Raw genomic sequence first — 23,724 nt, 5'->3', positions numbered from 1 at the left:
AACTGAAAACAGGTGCTCATTGGATATGATTCAGTGTAGCCTAGGTAAAAAAGGTCCTTCCCTTGTAGTAGTAGGCTGACATTAGGCGGTATGAGAAAACAGGTGAGTTTTTAAAAGCCTTTAGTTTAGTCATGGCTTTTAGCTTGGCAAAGTAAAAAATCACACCTGTGTGAACTGAGCGGTGCAACTATGCTAGCCGCCCAACAGTGCCACCCCAGGTCACAGAGCGGTACTGCAGCTGTCCGTGTTGAAATGGACACACACACACACACACACACACACACACACACACACACACACATAGCTTCGCATTGGAGCGGCTAGGCACCGCTCCACAAACAAAAAAACGACCAATACGTTTTGGCTCAAGAGCCTTCATCTGGGTTCATTGGACCCTGATGAATGCTCTTGAACCAAATTGTACACACTTAACTGCTCTTCATTTTAAACGGCTTTCACAACACAATCTGAGAATTTGGGCTTCATCTGAATTACTGATCAGTTCTCACACTCTACTCCTTTCACTCCTCTGCTTTCCTCCCCCTTTCAGATCTACCTCAATTTCCATTTCCCCTTGGAATTGGTTTCTATTTTTGGTTTCTATTTCTCACTCTCTTCGCTCTCCCCCCCCCCCCCCCCCTCTCTCTCTCTCTCTCTCTCTTTCCCCATCTCTTTCTCTCTCTCACAAACTCTGTTTCTCATTCTGCCTCTGTCTTATTGTTTTTCTGCTCCTCATGGTCCTTTAATTACAAATCACTCTAGTATTTATTCAGTCTAATTGACTTTAAAGGTATCAGAAATGTCCATTAGTCAGTGATGGGATGAAGCAGATAATATTTCTTCTGAAAGGCACAGTCAGCATACACTTTAGGATGTACACAACAAAACACACAGGATACAATTGTAACAATTGTATCCTGGTTCATCTAGGGCTCTATTTTGGTCCGAGATTGCTAAAGCCGCTATTTGGGGATTTAGCATTAGGCAAGAGGGGCTCGATTTCCCTCGCCGCCATTACCCGCAACGTGGCCAGCAAGTCAGCCGCTGCCCAAGAATTAATGGTATTTTGGTCCAGCTTCACCCGCTATCTATTATGCCGACACCAGTATTTGCACCTAGAAGTGTGGTCATGGGCGTGTTGGCACGCTTTCACCTAAATGGCTATTTTGGTCACACATTTGGGAAGGCGCATAGTGGAGTTTAAAAGCACCTGTAAGCTGTATGCCAAATTAGTTTGGTATAGAGCGGTATGTTGGTATGTCCACGGAGTCAGGCTGCTCCATCTCTCCTTATGCTCCTACACATCTCTTTGTAATTTTCCTATAATCAGCAGAAGTGAGTGCCTGCTGTGACCTGTCACTTCCTTGTGTCCATTGTGTCTAGTCAAGTTATTATTATCTAGAAGTTATTGTTGCTACGTGGCGGCCATCTTACCGAGGGGTAGCATAGCATTGTGTCTATGGGGAATGTACTTTTAAATAACCATAACATGCATAACTTTCAACCGATTTTCTAACGGTTTGGTTTGTTATAAACGTCAGAGACGTCCACATACTTATATGCTTTTATACGTTCATATAAAAAACAAAATTAAGCAGATAAGCCCAAAGCAATTCCATTTTCATCCATAGGGGGCGCCGCAAATGCGGAATTTTAAAACATTTATTGCAAAAACATGCTTTTTGGGGGATAAATCCGCTATATTTGCGATAGCAGAGCCTACGTGCGCTATAGCGAGACAGGCCAATTCCGTCCCAATCAGTAATGTGATCTATTACATCGCATTACCCACACTGTACATAACTTGGTAATCATATATTCAGAACGGGTAAGGCCTAGTTATATAAACACAATGGAAACAAGGAATTGACACTCACTTCTGCCACTATACCAAACGAACGTGGCATTACGGCTTATGGGTGATTTTAAACTCCGCTATGAGCTTTCCCAAATGTGTGTGGCCAAAATAGCAATTTTGGGGAAAGCATGTCCAGCATAACCTCTAGCAGCAAGTAAAGGTGTCGGCATAATGGATAGTGGGTAACGCTGGACCAAAATACCATTTAGGGGCAGTGCAAGCTGCTATACCCATAATTTGTTGGCAGCGGCTGACTTGTGAGCAGCGTTGTGGGTAAAGGCACCGATGAAAATAGAGCCTCTAGTATTTATTTACAATATAGCCCAAAGAAAACAATGAGCAATATGGCTGGGCACACTGTTTGACAGAGTTCTGTATATTTCAGAATGAGCAGAAAAAAAGCCCCAAGCCAAATTTATGACACTGAGCAGACTGGGAAAATGTATTAGCACAGTGACTGGCTGCCCAGATGTCTGGCCAAGAGCCGTATAGTGAATCCAACCAGATTTATCGATTCATCATGATGTCAGTTATGATAAAATGTTTGTTGGACTAACAGGTAACAGTGAGTATAGTGTACTGTAGTCATGGTCACCCTCATCCACTATGTTCATTACTCTTCAAGGACATCTTCATTCATCATTATCCTTGACCTCTGTCATAGACGTTATGTGTGGAGGAAGAGTCCAACTGCAAGCAACATAATTATGATATATTTTTTGACATCTTGCTCATAACACTTCACCTAACAGAAACGCATCAGCAGAATGTTGCTCATCAGATACGCATCGACTCCCTTTCATATTATGCATTATTATGCATTGTTTCATTACAAGTGGTTACATTGTACACACACATTCTCATCAAAACCGCCACCAAATAAAACACCAAATGGTGCACGCAATGGTGCGTATGTGAGATGTGTGTGTGTGTGTGTGTGTGTGTGTGTGTGTGTGTGTGTGTGTGTGTGTGTGTGTGTGTGTGTGTGTGTGTGTGTGTGCGTGCGTGTGTGCATATACTGTATACGTGCATACGCGACTGCGCGTCTGTGTGTATTAATACGCCCCTGTATTTATTTGATCACAATGACTTGCGTACTTCAGGGACTTGTTCTCCAGTAGAATTGCAGCCAAGCTCTCACTGAAGGGTCTGGCCACCACAGCCTACGTCCCATACATCCACTGCCACTACACCAGCAGGCAGTAAATCCTCCCGCCCAGCATTAGCGTCAGACAGATCTATTTAGCACCAGCTTACAGTAATCAGGCAGGGCAAAGATTGAGGTGCGGATAGGGAGAGAAGCACTATTAAACGATTGTAAGAGCAGACAACAGGGCGATTACAGAGCAGGGTTTGAGGGCGGTGGTTTGGAGGTGGTGCAAAGATAGATTGATGGGAGGGCTGAACCAAAGGGTGAGGAAAAGATTAATGGGCAGATGAGATGGAGACGAGTTGAGATCAGGAGCACAGAGTTAGAAGTACGGCCGAGTGGAAGCAGACAGTGGAGAGATTGATGGAAGGGAAATGTGCGATGGGATAGATATAGGAGGGAGGTATAGCAAGAGGTCGAGGCAGATTGGAAAGAAAGATAGTGTAGAGAAACACTTTAGTGCTTCAGAGGACAGCGACCGGCACTTCCAGTTCCAGTTTGAAGTTCATTCTGCTCATGGAGGAGGTCAATCTCCAGCACCAAATCCCTATATTATAGTATTGCTGTTTGCATATTTTATGCCAGCCCATTGGCACGCTGCCATACTGTTACTGTACAACAACTTTGCTTATTTTGGCTCTATAGCTGATGGACACTTGTCTGTTGCTCTTTTCCCCTCTCTCTCTGTTTCTCTCTCTCTCTCTCTCTTCCTCTCTCTCATCTCCTCTTCACCTGATCGTCTGTGTTGCTGGTACTTTCTTTATCTTCTCTACTTCTGATCCTCATATCATGACCCTTCTGTATCACTTCTGTGTCACTATTTTATCCATCCTTCTCCCTCCTTACATTCCATATCTCATTCTCCATCTTTAACCCTGTTGTATCCCTCGTCGTTACCACCTCTTTCCCTGGTGCTCCACTGTCAGTTTTGGGGACGCTTCCCTGTCCTCTGCCTCCACTCTGGAGCACATTCCATCCTCAGCTGTGGCGCGCCCTCGGCCCTTGGTGCGGCAGCAGAGTCTCCAACAGCCCCTCACCCACCAGCCCCCGCCGGGTCCCAACGACCCCCCGGCCACCTCCCAGAGCCTGGGCCAACTACACACAGGCCCAGGGGGCGGGGGCCACCGAGGAGGCCCACGGGGGGTCCGGGGGAGTCCGGCCGGAGCTTCGCGGTATAGAGGGGCTGGGGCGGGCCGATCCAGGTCAAACCCAGGCAGCTGGGACCACGTGATGGGACAGATCCGTAACAGAGGTCTGGATGTCAAGTCTTTCCTGTGAGTGTCATGATGTATTCTCTTCTGCATTTCTACTGCTTTTTTACTTTGCAAGATGGTATGCATCCAGCCGTATTTCAACTTTCACTTATTATCAGTGACACATGTCTTCTTTACCTTAATTTCCAGTTTTCAAGTTAAGTGTTTATACAGTATATGCCTTATTTTGTCCTTTGTCAGTCAGTGCACATGCCCCACAGACATACAGGCATAGTTGGACAATAAAAGAAAATTTACAAGTTCATCAGTATGCAAGAACTAGGATGTTCCGCCCCCATTATTACTTATGTCGGTAACACTTTATGTTACTTACTTGACTTAATAGCACAACCAATGAACACCAACACTTTGCTATGGGGACATGAATTCATGTATGCCAATGCATTATTTCATGCATTATTACCTCATGAATAATCAGGAATGTACATGAATTCACTGTGCTTCATTCATGTCCTCAATCATGCATGAACAACACATTTATTAAAGCATTAGCTATACAGTAAAGTATAGGACGACCCAATAGCCAATGGTTCGGGGGTATACCATGAGCACAAAATGCCTTCTTCAGTGTGCCCTCGTTTTGACTGTTAGCTGTGTGCCATTCGTGTCGCTCTCTCACTGTGTGGCTAATACTGTTTATTTAAAAGAGCATTTGCTAAGGTACTAAAGTACATCATCAAATTATTGCTGAATGCCAAAATGGGTTTGGCCTACAGTATTAGGGTGAGTTGCGTAATGTAATTTTTCAGTCATTGAATTTTTCAGTCATTGAATTTTTTTTCTTTAATGACTGATTGAAAAACTAAACTGACAATTTATTTAGTTTTTCTATTTAGACTTACAGTACAAGCACCAGATATAATATGCCCTTTGGATGTCTTGCCTCTTCCTGGCACATTCTAAAATGTAATTGCATTTCTTGTAGTTTATACAGAATTGTAGATAATAAATCAAATAAAAAAAGGGAAAAAAATAATTTTGGATCCTTTGGGGACTTTTTTGCTAAAATAGGGATGCCAGCGCGACAGTGGTTAAGTCTGTCTTTGGGTTCTATAAGCATTTAACAAATGAAACGTATTAACAACAGCTTATGACTTAATAATAGTACACTAGATGCATTGGAACACAGGTCCTTTTTTCCATTTCCTAAAAGTTACTTTTTTGTTTTTTTACAAGCGTTCCACACCCAACAGTGACACACTGTATGTGCTCTGTGCTGGGTTGGTTAGCTTTAGTTCTGTAGTCCACACCCAACAGTGACACACTGTATGTGCTCTGTGTTGGGTTGGTTAGCTTTGGTTCTGTAGTCCACACCCAACAGTGACACACTGTATGTGCTCTGTGCTGGGTTGGTTAACTTTAGTTCTGTAGTCCACACCCAACAGTGACACACTGTATGTGCTCTGTGCTGGGTTGGTTAAATTTAGTTCTGTAGTCCACACCCAACAGTGACACACTGTATGTGCTCTGTGCTGGGTTGGTTAACTTTAGTTCTGTAGTCCACACCCAACAGTGACACACTGTATGTGCTCTGTGCTGGGTTGGTTAACTTTAGTTCTGTAGTCCACACCCAACAGTGACACACTGTATGTGCTCTGTGCTGGGTTGGTTAACTTTAGTTCTGTAGTCCACACCCAACAGTGACACACTGTATGTGCTCTGTGCTGGGTTGGTTAACTTTAGTTCTGTAGTCCACACCCAACAATGACACACTGTATGTGCTCTGTGCTGGGTTGGTTAACTTTAGTTCTGTAGTCCACACCCAACAGTGACACACTGTATGTGCTCTGTGCTGGGTTGGTTAACTTTAGTTCTGTAGTCCACACCCAACAGTGACACACTGTATGTGCTCTGTGCTGGGTTGGTTAACTTTAGTTCTGTAGTCCACACCCAACAGTGACACACTGTATGTGCTCTGTGCTGGGTTGGTTAACTTTAGTTCTGTAGTCCACACCCAACAGTGACACACTGTATGTGCTCTGTGCTGGGTTGGTTAACTTTAGTTCTGTAGTCCACACCCAACAGTGACACACTGTATGTGCTCTGTGCTGGGTTGGTTAGCTTTAGTTCTGTACTCCGTTTACTTCTGAACTAGTAAGAATAACTCATTATTGATCATGCATGATTAATAAGTCATCATTCCTAATAATAAAATTCTCTTAATTAATTCTTTAACTAATTAATGGCATGAGGACATAAATGACACTGTGTAGTGTGTACTTATGTAAATTCCTGGTTATTTATATAATGCACGAAGCAATGCACGAAGCAATGCATGCATCCATGCTATTTCATATACCCTTACTGTAAATCACCGTGTTTAAAATAAACTAACTTACTATAAGATCTTAATATGGACTGTGATGGATTTACAAATGGATTCACAGATGACTGGTGCAACCCTATAAGATCCCTGACAGCTTGCTTCTACTGTGTGTGTGGAATGATAGATTATAGATGATGTGCTCCACAGGAAAGCCTGGAGGTTATCGGCGCCACATCTCTTACAGCCTACTACACACAAGCATACAGACATACACCTGCACACACACACACACACACACACACACACACACACACACACACACACACACACACACACACACAGGGTTCGGTTTGTACAAAAACAGAGGGGTGGACATTTTCTTAACCATTTAATTTTAAGCCCTCCTATTTCTTTGTAAAAATAGCTAAACTATAGCCAATCTATGAACTCATAATGCATCTACATGAGCTTATACATCTTCTTTTTTTGCAAATTTGCCCAAAATGAGAATTCTGGACCAACCGATTTTTTACCTTAATATATTATATCCAAGAATGAGTGGTACAAGTGAAGAATTACATAACCCCCTGACCGTGCACGGTTGGTTTAACGACAGATTGCCCACTACGGCAGCCCATTTGGGACAAAAACACACAATGAAGAGATATGCGACATTATATGAAAGACACTGATAGATAGCAATGGCACCAGCACTGCCAGGCTTTGCAGTGTCATGGCATGCGGTGGGCTCGGGAGGGAGTCATGTAATTGTTCACCTGTACCACTTGTTCATGGATATAACATTATTAAGGTAAGAAAACGGTTTGGGCTGGAGTATTTGACAGGTGTGTAGGCAAATATACAGCGATCATCAACAATAATAATTATACCCACACGCTTCCCAGCCTGCATGGTACTGGAGCACAGCTTTATTTAAGTTAAAGAAGCTAAGCAACGTTCTTGGTCACAGTTGCTTCACTTCTTTAAATAAAGTTGTGCAGGGTAGTGTGCAGTACAGGTAGTATGCAGTACAGGTATCATTTATTGTATTGTTTAATAAATTGTTAAATTGGGATATTATTATTTAACTTAATTATAAAACGTATCACTATTAACCGCAAGAATGCATGTATTTCATTCAGAAGAAGTAGGTGGGAGTGGCTTATTGTCGGTATCAGCCGGTAACACGTGGAGGTCTATCCCTGTTACAAAGCGCTAGACTCCTGGGAGATGGATTGCTGAGGTGGAGCGCCACACCTACCATCAGCTCCCAGTACTTCCCGCACGATTTGCTGCATCAAGCCGTGCTACTCATTTACTGAGTTGGCGGTGCCCGGGATCGAACCCATCAACTTGTTGTCCAAAGGCAGGAGCTCTAGCTCTGCATGGGCAAAACTACACAAATTCAATCTGACCAGAATCAGCGTTAAATCATATCCCACCAGAGACAAAAATGAATAACCAGAGGGGGATATCAAAAGCAGAATCCTGGATTTCCCCACTATCACCCCGTCAAATCGAACCTACAGTAGCACACACACTCTAACGGTGTGTTCTAACCCCTATACTTTCGTCTAGTCTAGGCCATTAGGCCAGTGACCTCCCTACTCAGTGAATCATGGCTCAATAAACGCAGAGCAGATTCTGTATGTAGAGCATGGAGCGGTGGCCTCGTCCTGCATTGTCCCAGTGCTCATGAATCTCTCTAGACCAAACACCTGACAGCAAACACAAATTGGAAAGAAAAAGAGCCATTTTATATATTTGGGATCATTGGCGTGTGAGCAGCCAAACAGATTCCATTATCCAACTAGCGACCACATGTCTGCAGGCCTGTCACACTGTGCAGTCACCCCACCACCCCCAATTACATTTCTAATCGATGTGACTAGTGTAGGTGGTAATGATTATCCCCCCAGCTGAAGTACACCCTTGTTTTAGGTCACCCATTCTATGTTCGACCCAATCAATGAAACTCAAGCTGGTGCCGTTAATGTATCTCTGGTGGGCTGTTGTCTCTCAAATGTTACCAAATTCCTTGTGTCACCAGTAAAGAGCCATCAGACTGCCCTTTGTTAGGGTAGAGAAAGAGTGAAGAAACAGAGAGAGAGAGAGAGAGAGAGAGAGAGAGAGAGAGAGAGTGAGAGAGAGAGTGTGAGAGCATACAAACTGGGAAAGGGATAATAAGTGTGAAGAGATAGAAAATCAATGGAGTAAAGATGAAAGATGTATATGGGTCAGAGGAAGATTTAGGAAGATTTTAGTGTTAGAGGAAAACCCATCTGCTACGCTAATCAATTTTAATATTCGGATGAAGTACAGCTTTGTGCTGTGATAGAAATAATTTCCGTTTCATAATGGGTGATATAATGGATAAATCTCTGTTAACATGCACAGCCAAGGATGATCAGGTAATGCAAAACCTCAGGCTAATAGAGGACATTGGGGAATATGTGAGACAATTAAGGTTACTTTCTTAGCCTTGGTTTTCTGATAATATGCACCAGAATGAAAAGAGTATTTGAAAGGGAATTTAAGATTACTTTCATGATCCCTGTTCTCTTATAATAATATGAGCCAGGTATCTCACCAGTGTGTAGGCTTTTGCACCAACAGTAACCACACAGCCCAATATTGGGAACCACACCCCCATCGTTGTCATTAGTATGCCGAGCCAGGCATGTATAGTCAAGATTGGTTTGTAACTTTGTATTAGAAATAAATTATATCGAAACAGTAGGCTATACATTGTAATATTACAATATTGTTGGTTGACAAACGGGCATTGACTGCTGTTTTATCCCATCTCAACGAGACAATTAAGCAACATTGTTACAAAACACTGTAACAGCTTTCAATTATCCCAGCCTTTACCCAGAGAGAGATCCTCTTTACTTTGCAGTATGTTGCTCATAGAATCACATGACAGGTAGAAGGCTAAAATAACGAGATTCTGATTAATAATCATTTGAAGCCACTCAGGATGATGTACATGTGATTAATTGGAAGCTATAAATATGCACAGCTGTGCGTAATGGACTGGTCACACGTAATGTGGCGAGCCCTGTTCCACAATGATTAACAAGTAATACCAGAAAACTGACAACTGTTAAACCGGGGACAGGAAGTGAACCTGGTTGTCACATCCAAAGATATTCACATCTGGCGTCAGGCATATATTTGAACCATTCTGATACCGCTGCTAGTGGGTAAGCAGACAGCTGGCTTGCACTACTATCTACCTTTTATAATCAGTGTGGATCACAATCATTATCAACATCATTTTCAATCTAAAATGTTATGTTTTAAATTTGGGTGGGGAAATCTATCATTTCTTATTACCAGCTTGCCCCCCCAATAAATCCGCCCATGACGATGAGAAAGAGTTCTGCGAATGGTGAGCTCTGAGATGTCAATCACAGCTATGGGGGCAAAATTATTCGTGCAAAGGGCATTGATTGATTGATTGAATACTTTATTAGACAGAAATGCAAACAGAGTACATTCAACTTAAGGACTTGGTCTAAAAGCATGACAATAAAGTCCTTGTTTCCATTCGCGTCCCCACGAATCTTACCGTAGTGAGACACTGAAACAAGTATTTGAGAGGTTACTTTTATAATCCCAGTTCACTGATAATATGAGTTACATTTCACGCCATAGTGTGAGACACTGAACACACTTACTGTTGTAACTGCTGTTCTCTGACAATACCGACATCATGTCGGTATTATCAGAGAACAGCGAGAATACACATATTGTCAGCGAGAATACACATGTCGGCGACATGTGTATTTGAAAGAGCCCCACATGACAATGATGATAAATAAAGAAGTGAGAGGAATAAACACATGGTAAATGTATGTTAGACATGCATGGGATCAGTGCGAATATCGCTTAAATTATACTTCTATTTCCAGCCAGCGACAATGTTTTACGATGATTAAATAGGCTTTTGTGAGGTAAAAGCTAGGATGCTAGAGAAACTGTGAGAATGAATCTCTACAGTGACTGTTGTACTGCTTTCCAGCTTGATAAAATACTGAGGACAGAGCTCAGGTCCCAAGGAGTGTGTTGTGAGAGAATGCATTGCATGTGTAGTTATTGTGTGAATTCACATTGGTGGCGTGTAAATGCGTATTCGTTAAGGTCATTGTTGTCACAGCCTGTAGAATTCACATTGCAGCATACTTCAGTAAACCGTGATTTAAATTACTTCAGGCTGGAGAACAATAATTACAAATCAATTGGATGTGCTTCTTTGCTTTTGTTTATGCTTAAACTTTCCTGAATCTACTTTCCTTTTATTCATATATATTTCCTGTTTTGTAGTTTGTTGTTGTTTTCAGTTAATTTCAATTGTCTCTTCTCTTTTCACTCCCTATACACTTCTCTGTGTCTATGAAACAGAAAACAGAGGACGATAGAACTATGAATGGATCAGTGGTTCTCAACCTTTTTGGTGCTGAGGCACACTTTGGTAAAGCAACAAATTTCCAAGGCACAGAATTATTGATTGCTTGTATGATGCATGACAAGGCTTGTAAACAAAAGGCCAAGCAACACATGCACTGCTGGATTTGACCCAAAATATATTGAGACCAAGATGTAATCACTGTAAGTCAGTAGTAATTGTGTTTGGCATGGATTTCCTTAATGATAGCTAAATCCCAAAGCACACCTGAGCTCATTCCACAGCACAGTGGTGTGCCTTGTTCCACTGGTTGAGACACACTGGAATGGATTGTGCTATTATTATTTCAAAATAATGCAACTTCTCCCTACTCTCTTTGTGTACTTGCATCGCATGTGTGCGTGGTATGGTCTGTGTGCGTGTCTGTTTGTTTGTTTGTTTGTATGTCTGTATGTTGGTGTCTGTTTGCCTATATCCGTATGTCTTGTGTGTCTGTGTGCCCAGTGAGGGGAAGATGGTTGTTTTGTCTCTAGCAATTGGGATGGCTGAACAGGATGACTTTGCCAACCTCCCAGATCTCCAGGAAGCACCAGCATGCCAGGAAAATCAGACTTCACCAGAAAAGAGGTACTGGACGAGAGAGAGAGAGAGAGAGAGAGAGAGAGAGAGAGAGGGAGAGAGAGAGGGAGAGAGAGGGAGGAGTGCAATGAATAGGTGAAAAATCTGTTTTTCGTATAAAATGGCAGAAAAGGTACAATAAGTAAACCTTTTTACCATCTCTGCTGTTTCAGCAATGATCTACAATGTATCATAGCTACTACAGATACCTATAATTACTACTGCCTATTTATTTAATTACTTACAAAGAAAAGCCCCTTTCCTAAACATTTTACCATCTTTAGAAAGTATCCTAAAAAAAGAAGACATTTTCGCTTCTGTATGTGGGTCTTGGTGACATAATTCTCGCCTTTTCACTTCCATGCCTCCACCATTCTTTTATTGTGTAAACATGCCTCCATCTTTCCAATGGGAGTGGCTTTATTTCTCATGCTTGTGTTTACCTTTCCTAATTATCCTTGTTTCCTGCTCTCTTCGCTTCTGTTCCCTCTGTTTGACCAACTCAACCCTTCATGCCCCCTCATTCTTCTTCATGTCATCCATCCACTCCTTCGTTAGTCTGTCTAGCTCCCACTCTTCCTCACCAGCTCAAAAGGGGTTTGATCTGTGAGGGCGCAGTGGTAGTGGTAGGATGCTCATTATTCAGGGGAATGGTTCCTCACATTAAAAGCCCTAAAAATACACCAACTCCTTATCTGCCAGTGATCCCACAACCACTGTCAATTCATTGCTGGAGGAAAACAACAACTGCAGCTCTTGTGGTTAGAAAATAATGTGTATTTTGTATTTCATCATATGTCGGTTTCACTTGCTGAAAATAGTCTATATACAAGCCCACAATGTGTTGTGATGAAATGCGTTGTGAGCTTGTGGATATAGCTATTTTTCCAGAGCTACACCATAGGCTTTTGTGGCTCAGTAATTGCACTAAACCTGACTGCATGATGAGTCTTGATTGGAATTGTCTGCTCTGACACCTGCTTCAGCAGGAAAGAGGACTGAACTTTCCTCAAAATTGTTAGCAAAGGGCTGTTGGTTTAAGATTGTCTAAACTGATTTTCCGAATTAAATGTGTTTCTGTTTTTACTATGTCATTAATATACCTTTGAGCTGTTGTGTGGAATAATAGAAAAGTCCCCCCATTCTGTGTTTCCTTGAACTAAAATCATTAACATTGTGAATCACATCTTGATGACATCATCAAGATGTGATTCACAATGTTAATGATTTTTGAAGGGCGTATACACAGGTTTAATGTTTGTCTTTAGTTCAATGTTTGTTTTGTAAATGCCATTTTTAATGAAGGGAAAATTTACGTCATAATGTAACTCATTACGTCATGTTGTCTCTTTATTGTTAATGGCGTTTACAAATTAGATTTTGTATGATTTTTTTCATACCTCCAGTTCTAGGAAACACTTTTTTATTATTTCCAGCTCTAAACACAGCTCTAAATGGTAAATGGTGCATTTATATAGCGCCTTAGATTGTGCGAAGTAAGTAAAGTAAAAAGTTAGATTGTGCATTATATTCACCCATTCACACACAAATTCATACACCGATGGTGGGGGAAACCATGCAAGGCATCAACCAGCACAGGAGCAATTAGGGGTTCAGTGTCAAGGACACTTCGACACTAACTCTGGGGGAGCCCGGGTTCGAACTGGCAACCTTGCGGTTACCATCCAGCCACTCTACCCCATAGCCACCGCTGCCCACTCTAAGGTATATTAATGACATAGTAAAATGTTGAAAATTAGTGGTATTCGCCTTTAACTGTTCACGCACAATGAATGCAAAATCAGTCAGAGAGGAAGAGGTGAGTTGAATTGTTAAAAGCTACGGCGATGGCCTGTACAGGCCTGAAATGCCCACAGTGCACTTTGGGGTGTAGTGTGAGGCTTTCCTTCGCCCCTAACAACCCCCCCCCCTAATCCTTCTCTCCTCCTCCCTGGAGGCCTGTCAAAAGCCTTGCTTTAATCACAGACTGCCAGTGCCAGCTACTGCCCTCAGGGGTTGCATGGCCAAGATGTCTAGCGTCCTTCCACAGCTAATAACAACTCTCAATCATCATCTCTGTCCATCGCTCTGTCTCTCTAGTTACACCAGCGAAGGTCCCTGAGGTATGCCCAGCTGCTTGCCACAACCCCCCCCCCCCCAAACCTTTTTGATAGAACCCAGTAGACTGAGAATGATGGGCCGATAATCCCTCCATGGATATATCTTTGCTGTTGGGGCGGTAACCTTGTACTGTATGTCATTATTTAGTCACAAGCTCTTGTTAATGCTTTTCATAGTTTCATATTTATATAACAGACAGATGTTACCTCTCTCTCCTCTCCGGCATCTAATTATTGTATAGTAAAACACAAACACACACACACATGCACGCACACGCACGCATTTCACTACTTTTACACAGCACTGTTGTGCTATAAAATATAATTCATTCATGAAAAAACAAATGTGAAATATGCAGATACAAGGTTCCTGCCGGATGGTGACATTATCTTAACAGACAGATACTTTCAGACACCGAGAGAGACATATAGAGAAAATTGGAACACCATCACTCTCAATCTGCCAAAGAAAAATGTTCCAATGCCATAGATATTCAAAATCTTACTTAAAGATACTTTATTTGTCCTTTCGGAGATTTGTCTTGTGCACAGCAATCATCAGGATACAGAAAACATATACAAACAAACAGATCACACAGTACATAGACAATAAAGAAACAATGCCAACAGAAGGCCACCAGTCATAGTTCCAAGAGGCATTAAATCACACTTTATGAACAGAACTGAGATGGGGCCTTCTTGTTCATAAGTCCTATACTTATAGGAAAAAACGATCTTGAGGCCCTAGCCTGCAGAGAAGGTACCATGTACCGTCGCCCTGATGGTAAAAGATGGTATTGGCTGTGTAACGGGTGTGTATTGTCCCTATAGCTTTCTGAGTACCCGGGTCTCATACATTGAGGTCATACTCTCAAATCGTACCCCAGCTATTTTGCTGGACACGTTGATGATTTTATGGAGTTTGTTCTTATTAACCAATGATAATGAGCCATACCAGGAAACAAAACAAAATGTCAATGCACTCTCCACAAAGGATCGATGGAAAAGTGCCATAACATTTTTTCCCACGTTATACTGTCTCAGCCTGCGCATAAAATGCAGCCTCTGCTGACCTTTCTTATAGATGGAATGAGTGTTGGAATTCCATGTCAGCTTGGAATCAATCGTTGTAGCCAAGTACTTGTATTTCTCCACAATCACTACCCCATCGCCACCAATGATTATTTCCTGGTGTGCATGAGCACCAGTCCTAAGGTCAAATATGATCTCCTTAGTTTTTTTGATATTCAGCTGAAGGAAGTTACTCCTGCCTGCACCAACCGGCAAACTCATCCACTGTTCTTCGATAGCTTATCTTATCATCCTCAATCAGACCAACAATAGCTGTGTCATCTGCAAATGTAACAATACAGGTGTTGTCTGACTCACTCCTACAGTCGCTTGTGTACAGCGTGAACGATACCGGTGAAATCACGCTCCCTTGCGGAGCCCCCGTGTTGGTCGTAATGTGGAGAGATATTCATTCATCCTGACATGTTGTACCCGCTCAGTTAGGAATGACTCCACCCACCTGATGATATTGGTGTTAACACCCATATCAAATTTTTTTCAAAATATGAGGTCTCATTGTGTTAAACGCATATCGTTTCTTTTGAGGTTTATCTAGATGGTAGTAGATCTTACTAAAGAGTACCACAATTGTTGTATTTTTCCAGTTTTTAATGTTTCTATGAGGTGACAGTACTTCATTAGACACCCTGGAGTCGTTTTTATGTGCAATGGTTTCTTCCTGGAGGCTGAACCCTTGACAGTCAAACGGGCCAATGAAATAAACAGTAATATAGTGACATCACACTATCAGCCCCTCCCCTAAGCCCTCCCACTTTATCATACAACTACAGCTGTGGGTGCGGCTTCAGTTCAGGTGAATCACCACTACTTAATGAACTGGTGGGCGTGTCCACATAAAAGCATGATTTTAACAAATACTGTACACTTTTTGGAAAAAGTTCCTCCTCCTTATATTATAATAATACCTGATGATCATGTTTTAGGGTGGAAAACATTTGTGGCACTCCATCTTTAAGCATAAGAAGAAGAGCGTCATCAGTACCCCTCCCCTTTCTATATGCAAATTGCAAGGGGTCCATTTCATGTTGCACATTATTAAGGAGGTTATTTAAGAGAATGCGCTCCAAGCTTTTTATTAACAATGTTGTCAAGGCAACCGGCCAATAGTCAATAAGGACTTTGGGATTTGACATTTTCGGCACTGGAACTAGTATAAGCGAGGTCTTCCACGCTTTTGGAATATAGTGTGTATCTAGCGATAACTGGAACATGTGTCTCAGTACAGGGCTGAGCTGCTCCCTACACTCCGTAAGCACATAACCCCTTATCCCATCGGGACCCGGTGCTTTGCGTGGGTTAATTCCCTTGAGGGTTCTACGCACCTCCTCTGTAATAGTAATTGACTCACTACTGCTGAATTGTTCCCTTAACAAGTTACGTTCAGTGGGAAAATCTGAAGTATCAAATCTGCCATAAAAGGTATTTAGCTCATTGGCAAAAGACATACAGTATCGTGTGTTGATGACCTCTTTCTTTTCCTTTATTCCTACCATTGTATACAACCCCTTCCAAGCTTGACATACATTTGTATCCCTCATTTGCCTCTCAATCTTAAGTTTGTAGTTGTGTTCATCCATTTGATCTCTTTCTGAATTAGTTTCACTTGAATTAGGTCCCCTTGTTCAAAAGCAATTTCTTTCCTATATAATGCTTCTTTAATTTCCTTATTCATCCATGGTTTATCATTTGGAAACACTTTGATCCGTTTGGATGGGATAACGCTATTTATACAAAACTGAATGTATTGCATTACAACAGAGTTAAGTTCATCAAGATCAGCACATGTGTCATTACACATGTCATTAAGTGCAATCAAAACACCCCTTAAGACAGTTAAGTGACTCCTCACTCCACTTTAGAATGTCTTTCACTTCTTTGAGTCTCTGTTTGTAACGTGGGACCAGGTGGACCGCATTGTGATCGGCGCTCCCGAGCTCCATTTTTGGGTGGCTACCGTACGCGTCATAAATTATAAATCCCTGCACCACCGTTCATTCACAAAAATACACACTACTCCTCCCGTTTCTTTCTGCGTTACCTCAAGGTCTCGGTCAAGTCTAATAGGTTCACTGAACCCTGGAATATGGATGGAATCACTAACGACACAACTTTCCCTGTACTCAGAGGGGTACCTCACCTCAGTTAGTAGCTGGTCGTATTGCTGCGGGAGAGAGCGCACGTTTGCGAGGAGTATTGTAATTTGTCGGCAGAGTGGCCTTGAGCCGCGGCTGCGAACTCCCCGCCGCAACCCTCCTCTTCGACCCCTTTTCCGTGTTGGTGATCGTCGGCGATCTCTCCTCATGCATTCCTCCAGTACATTAAGTGGAAAGTTGCCACGGTCGCTGTATTCCCTCAGCTGACATAGCTGTCCATATAGCCATAGCGGAGAACCAGGTGGCCCCCGTGGCTCTGTGTTCAGCGGTGTTTAACGTCAGCGCCCTCGGCAGCAGCAGGTAGATGGCATAAACAGCAATATACACGACAATGGCTAGATGCAACGGCATTGTTCCCACATGTAATTGGAACATTAAAAAATATTCATTCACATGATCTAGATAAGTATCACCACATCCAATGAAAGATGATATAAGAACAGATATTATTATTTTGTCTTGAAGGTTATGCAGTATTTTTCATGGATTATAAACATTTTACCAAACGAGAGGGAGTGTAACATGTTGTTGACAGAAAGACAGCGTCGTCTAGCACCTAGTTATGAAAACCTGTTCATCATCACACGCTGCATGAGGATCATACTGCAGAGAAACAATCTGATATTTAGCTTCTTGTGTTCAGTTACTGGCAGCATAAGGAGGAGCTCTGTCTGTCTGCTCTTGAACAATGATGTTCAAGAGCATCATTAAAGCGTTATTATATCTGTGTCTCATGTGAATGCTCTCCCAAGCTGTTTAGATTGAGGTCACAGAGCTATTTAAGTTACTGTACCAATGGTTTTGAGGCATTTCATTAGACAGTAATCGTGCAATTGACTGGACTTTATCACCTGCCTGTGGTCATCAACTGCATAAACTCCTCTGAGGCTATCACAATCATTACTAACTGAGAGAACCTTTGTGTACTGGATGGCAGAGAGCAGCCTTAGAATGTACTCTGTTGCAGAGACTCAGAAGTGCTTTGTAATATCTTCAGAACAGTATACATCTGGATAGGGGTCGCTACATTTGGGATCATCACATTTCTGTTCCTACCGTATTAGTTTTAGACTGAGCTGCACAGCACACGACAACATTGAACGGTCTAAACAAAGCAGGAAATGTCTGCCACCCTCTATCAGTGAGCACAGCCAAACCATTAAAGTGTGTGTCTGGGCTTGCGATCACAATAACTGGAGCCTCCTAATGACTCTCCAGGCTGGCAACTGGTCCCCAAGGTGGCCACTGGAGCAGGCAGTGGCACAAGAGGAGAGATGATTGGAAAAGAACAGCGATGTAGGTCAGCACAAAGGAGGCATTTTTTAAACAACTGTCAGATCTATGTCTGGAGCTCATTGACCATTTTCCTGGCCAAGGCTAGTGGCTGAGAACAGGAAAGCTGATTAGAGAGAACCCATTGAAGAAACGTGAGGGATGGGAGAGATTGAACACAACCAGTAGTGAAAATTCTAAACAATATTTTCACTATTGTCTTGTTTACAAAAAGCGTATGACTTGTCTACGACTTTGTTCTTGGCCTTCTTTTTGCAGAAACAGAGTGGGAGAGCAAGAAAGAGAGCTTTTGAAAGATTTCAAATCGCAGGGAACTCCCAGTGGATATGAATTAATCAGTGGCACAAGGCCGGAGAAGTGTGCTCAAAAACCAGGAACGTAGACAAGTATTGTAGATGACTCCATTAGTTGTATTAGGGTTGCGTTTCGTGATGGGGAGGCAGCTGAGTGATTTGTCCCCATCGGTGGGAGGTGCAAGTGTGCTGACACTGGCACCCAGGCGTCATCCATCATACAGCAGGAACCCTATATTGTGTTGCACAGTCTCCTGGGGCAGTGTGCGATCAGTCAGTCCCCCTACATGTATAGTGTTTATGGATACACGCCACCGAGCCGGGCCCTGCTCTTAGGCCCAATTTATACTTTTGTCGTACGGCTGCGTTGCTCTGTGAGAAACCACCCGCTCATCAATCCATCGCACTTCACCCTGCCCCCTTTCTCGCAACCTCCCTGATGCTCACCTTGTGCTTTCCACTCCTCCTCCTGTCTCTTACCTGTCGTATGCATCGTCTACATTGATCCATCTTCCATCTCTCTGGGCCTCTCCTCCGTGTTTTATTGAAACTATCTATTAAGGCTTTTTTCCTTACTTTCCTCTCTCCCTTGTGTCAGTCCCCCCAACCCCCAACCCCCACCCTATGCTCTCTACCATCCCGCTATCTCTTTATTCATCTAATCCCGTGTCCCCTGGGGGGGGGCTTGTGCGAAGGGGGGTGCTGGGTGACTGTTGACTGTGGTTGAGATGGGATGATGTCAGCGCAGCACGCCGCTGTTAAAGTAAATGACTGTCAGCCCAGCCAGGCACATGGACACATTAGCATCATCGCTGAATATCAGGGTTAGGGAATGAGATTTCTTCCTGGACACACGTGCACATCATGCAGCTCCTACAAACACATGTGCCTATACACAAGCACCATCCTAGACCCTTATATGGGCCATTCTAGCGAATTGGTTCAAATTCAGAGTTGGAAATTGTGTGAAATTTGTATGCTATTTTGGAAAAAACTTATTCATATTCATGTTGCACCAGATCTAAGGGACACATATTTAGTAAAGGCACAGTCAATTATCATATTGTATTTTAATAATGTATTGGAATATCTTTCCTCTCCCAACATTTGTCACTACCAAAACATAGACTTTTACCTTCGAATAAAGATACTTATATTTCAATTCCCCCCCTGTACAGACCATTTTAAGAATTTAGGTAGGTGGTTACACAATTAAATACATTTAAATTTAAATTTAAAAAAATATATATGTTGAATTATTGAGAGTAATCAAAATCAAAGCGCAATTTTCTTTGTAAGATGTATAAAGTTGATTGATTTCAGCATTATTGGTAGTTACATTACACATACATACACAATCATGATCTTAAAATATTGGTTGATAACTCACTATCTTTGATTTTAGACAAAACAACCAGTGTTTCGGTAGTGACTGCACTGTTTCGGTAGTGACCACAGCATTGTCTTTACAATGCGGTGCCATAGTCACTTAACTATTTTGCTAAATATTAACTCATAAGATGCTTTACATTTGCTCAAGATACTACTAAACTACTACTACTGCCTGATCACTTCGGTGCTACTGTAGGTCGTGTGGAAGCCCAACAAACCTCTCCATTTCTTTTGCCTGCATTCTCACTCTCAGTCTCTCTCTGCCACACTTTTTACATTTTGTTTTGGTATTTTGGACCACATGATGAAATAGAAATCAGAATTAAGTACATTAAAAGGCATAAACATCCAATTTATTTTTGTCACTACCGAAACAATCATGTCACTAATTAGTGACTAATTGTTTCGGTAGTGACTGTTTCGGTAGTGACAATTTTATCTAGTTTTTAGCTTAACTCTACAATGGATACATGGATAGAAACAAAATAGTTTATAATTTATGAGAAATGATGTGTTTCGGTAGTGACACTCCTTAAAACCACACACAGACTTTCAGACTTTGGAAGACATTAATTTCAGACTGAAGTAAACTTCAGGCATCATTTGGCCATGATGAACATGAAGTCTATGTCACTTATTGGTGAAGAGTGTGGGGGTGTGGCTTAAACCAGGTTCCATCTATGGACTTAAACTTTTTCTGTTTCGGTAGTGACATGAAAAGATGGGACAGCATTTTTTATATAAAGTTTTTTAATTTAAAAGAAATCTACAAAATCAATTAAATTATTTCAACTTCCCTATAAAATTAATCAAATGGTGGTATTAAAAAAATATATATTTAGGAAAGTGACAAAAATCATTTAAGTACTTTTTTCATGAATTGAAATTTAGGGGACAGTCACCTTACAATAGGAAGTAACATATAAAGGATGTTTTTTTTATATATTAAATCTTATATTATCTCAATGAATGTATTGTGAAAAATTCGACCATACTGGGACATTACTACAGTGAAAAGTCTGAGCACTAAATTGTTTTTTAATGTGTTTTTCAATTTGAACCAATTCGGTAGAATGGCCCTTTTTATGAATGCTTACTGTCTCTCAGCAATGCAACTCATTGTCGCGACTGCTCATTTACACACAGACACATTTTCTTTCTGTCCCATTCTGCCTCTTTCTCTCTTTCACTCTGTCTGTCACGTACGTCTTTGCCAAATGGAAAGGAAAATATGGTTGTATTCACTTTTTGATGGCATTTCACACATATCCTAACTCCTAAGTCAGGCCTGTTCAATCACATTGGCACTGGGTCCCGAAATGAACAGAATGTCCCATTTCACAAATTCAAAATGTGAACTTGTGGACTTGAGGATAAAAAATGACGACAGATAAGTGAGGAGGCCAATTGTGATTGGCCGGAATGTGATGATGTATGATGATAAAAGTGCCCCTCACTTCTGATTCTCTAATTTTTTTACTTTGATTTGGTGTGTGAGCTACAGTGTGTGAGCTACAGTAGGCGAAGTGGTAATTTGTGCCAAACCAAATGAAAAATGTACTGAATGAGGTGAGCAAAATTCTAATCTGCTCATCACACTATCAAAAATGATAGTTGCTATTGTTACTTGATTTTGATTTTGGTTAATTTGAACTTGAATTTTAATGAATATTAATGATGTTGCTTCCTTTTTTTCCCTCCTTTTATTTAAAGCAACTTTCGGGTACTAGAAAAACACTTCATCCATCATTAAGTATAGGACACATGGCAGAGCAATTAATCTGTCTATAGATTAAAAGATGTCTGTTTGCTCACATTAACAATTGGCTGTGAGTACTTACTCCCACTGGATGGTTGCATTCACAGGACAAGACAAATAGGAGGACATGCACCACTTTAACTGACAGTGCTATTATTGGAACAGAATGGTAGAGAACTAAATGGATGATAGTTGCTAGCACTCTACAATTAAGCTTCTAGTTTTCCCTGTTGAATGATCTATTGACTAATGAACAAGCAATAAATTAGGCAGCGCCTGGCCTGTTAGTGACAGTATACCGTACTCTTTTCAGCATCTTTAGTCAAAGGTTTGCCATTTGCTATGAGAATGTAAAACAAGTCATGCAAAGGACAACGATAACTGATTGTGTGACTTATTAGCATTACGACATTGTGTGACTACTGCAAAATCTGTTGTCACCTTAAGGGTACATGTGGTCTGTGCTGATGTCCTAACTAGGCTTACCATGCTATTCTTTATCATTGTATAGTGTAAACTAAAGTATACGTCTGTATACTTTTATATTTATTGACGGTGTCTCTTGTTCTGCACAATGCAGGACCATGCAGGATGATTGTATATAGTGTTTACATCTGTATATTTTATATTGTGATGTTATTATTCTTCACTGTACCTATTGTACTTCTTCGCCCTATCTGTAACTTTTACTTCTGTACTGTCTCTTGCACCTGAATTCCCCCTGCGGGATCAATAAAGGTATCTATCTGATTTTTTTTTTTTATATATCATCAAAACATAACATAATATAAATTTAATTCACATTAACGCCACATCTATTGTAACACTAGACCTCTATAACATTAATTCAGAGGATGTGTATTATTATCTGTTTAGATTCTGAGTCAGTCAAAGGACCTATTAAAATGTAGCCTGGACCTAGAATGTGACAATGTTCTGGCAATTGAACAGTACTTTCCTTTGCATATGATATTATTTGCCCCCTCGCTGTCTGAAAACAAGACATAGATTTGTAAGTGCCATCTCCAGATGAATTGTGTTAAGAAAACTATTTCTCACACATATAGTCCTGTATTACATTCTCAGAGGTAGGCCTAATGATCTTACAGTGCGGACAGCAAAAACATTTTCCTTCCTATACCTTTTGATTAGAAAATGTCGATAGAATGCACACATCAGCTGTTGGGGTGCTGGGTTAAAAGAGCATCATGAGAGGGAGAGAGAGAGAGAGAGAAAGAGAGAGAGATGGGAGATAATTAAGGGAAATAAGGGAATAAGCTGATGACTGATGATGAGACAGACTCACAGACATGAGATGCGAGTAGAATAGAAACAGCCTACGCATAATAGGCCTACTTTATTGAGGAGAGATCTGTGATAATAGCTGTCCTCTACAAATTTAGAAATTTAATTATAGTCTCCTATTTCCTATAGAGCTACTCTGAAAATATCTGATCTCCTTTCATTCACAAAGCGTCATGCTGTGAGCGGTCTGAGCTTGTAGATCAGCTATTTTTGGGCAGCAAAGTTATACAACGTGATGCGGGCTGACCCGACACTTACATTTCAACATGCGCATTCATTGTAATAAGTGGTAATCAAATCATAATTGATAGGCTACACAGAAGTAACGTAAGAGATTATAGAGAACATTGAACTATTGTAACGTCTTGAGATTTGGGTGAGTTATTCTTCTAGGTTAAAGGAGAGAACTGAATCCCTAAATGCGCTGTACTGTATGTCATCAAATGATGTCCCCCCCCTCTCTCTCTCTCTCTCTCTCTCTCTTCTCTCAGCAAGACTAAAGAGTGATTCCATGGAGCCTTTGCACGCTCTGTGCGTCTTTGCACCACGGCAGACAAACACGTTCTGCAACAGCGGCCGATATGGCCATTGATGATGATGATGATGATGATGACAACGACATGACAATAATTCATTCATAATATAGGCCTATACTGTAGCCTAGGCTGATATCATGGATGCAGCATGCAGAGCCTGCTCGATCTCTGTGGTGCAGATGATGATACAACAACGTCAAG

The 23,724-nt window shown here is 41.5% G+C and overlaps 1 protein-coding gene across 1 annotated transcript in view; it reads left to right on the top strand.

Annotated features, from left to right (window-relative positions):
* syt7b (synaptotagmin VIIb) overlaps positions 1-23,724 on the top strand; it is a gene marked incomplete at its 5' end in the record, with an annotated part of 94,040 nt that overhangs the window by 57,308 nt on the left and 13,008 nt on the right. Inside the window, 2 exons of the mRNA XM_080761324.1 lie at positions 3,935-4,282; positions 11,467-11,589. Of these exons, the coding sequence (XP_080617450.1) occupies positions 3,935-4,282; positions 11,467-11,589 (471 nt within the window). The remainder of the gene's footprint in view (positions 1-3,934; positions 4,283-11,466; positions 11,590-23,724) is intronic.

This window comes from Protomyctophum bolini (assembly GCF_963924005.1).
Source record: "Protomyctophum bolini genome assembly, chromosome: 1".
Lineage (NCBI taxonomy): Eukaryota > Metazoa > Chordata > Actinopteri > Myctophiformes > Myctophidae > Protomyctophum > Protomyctophum bolini.
This window is presented reverse-complemented; position numbering and strand designations above follow the sequence as displayed.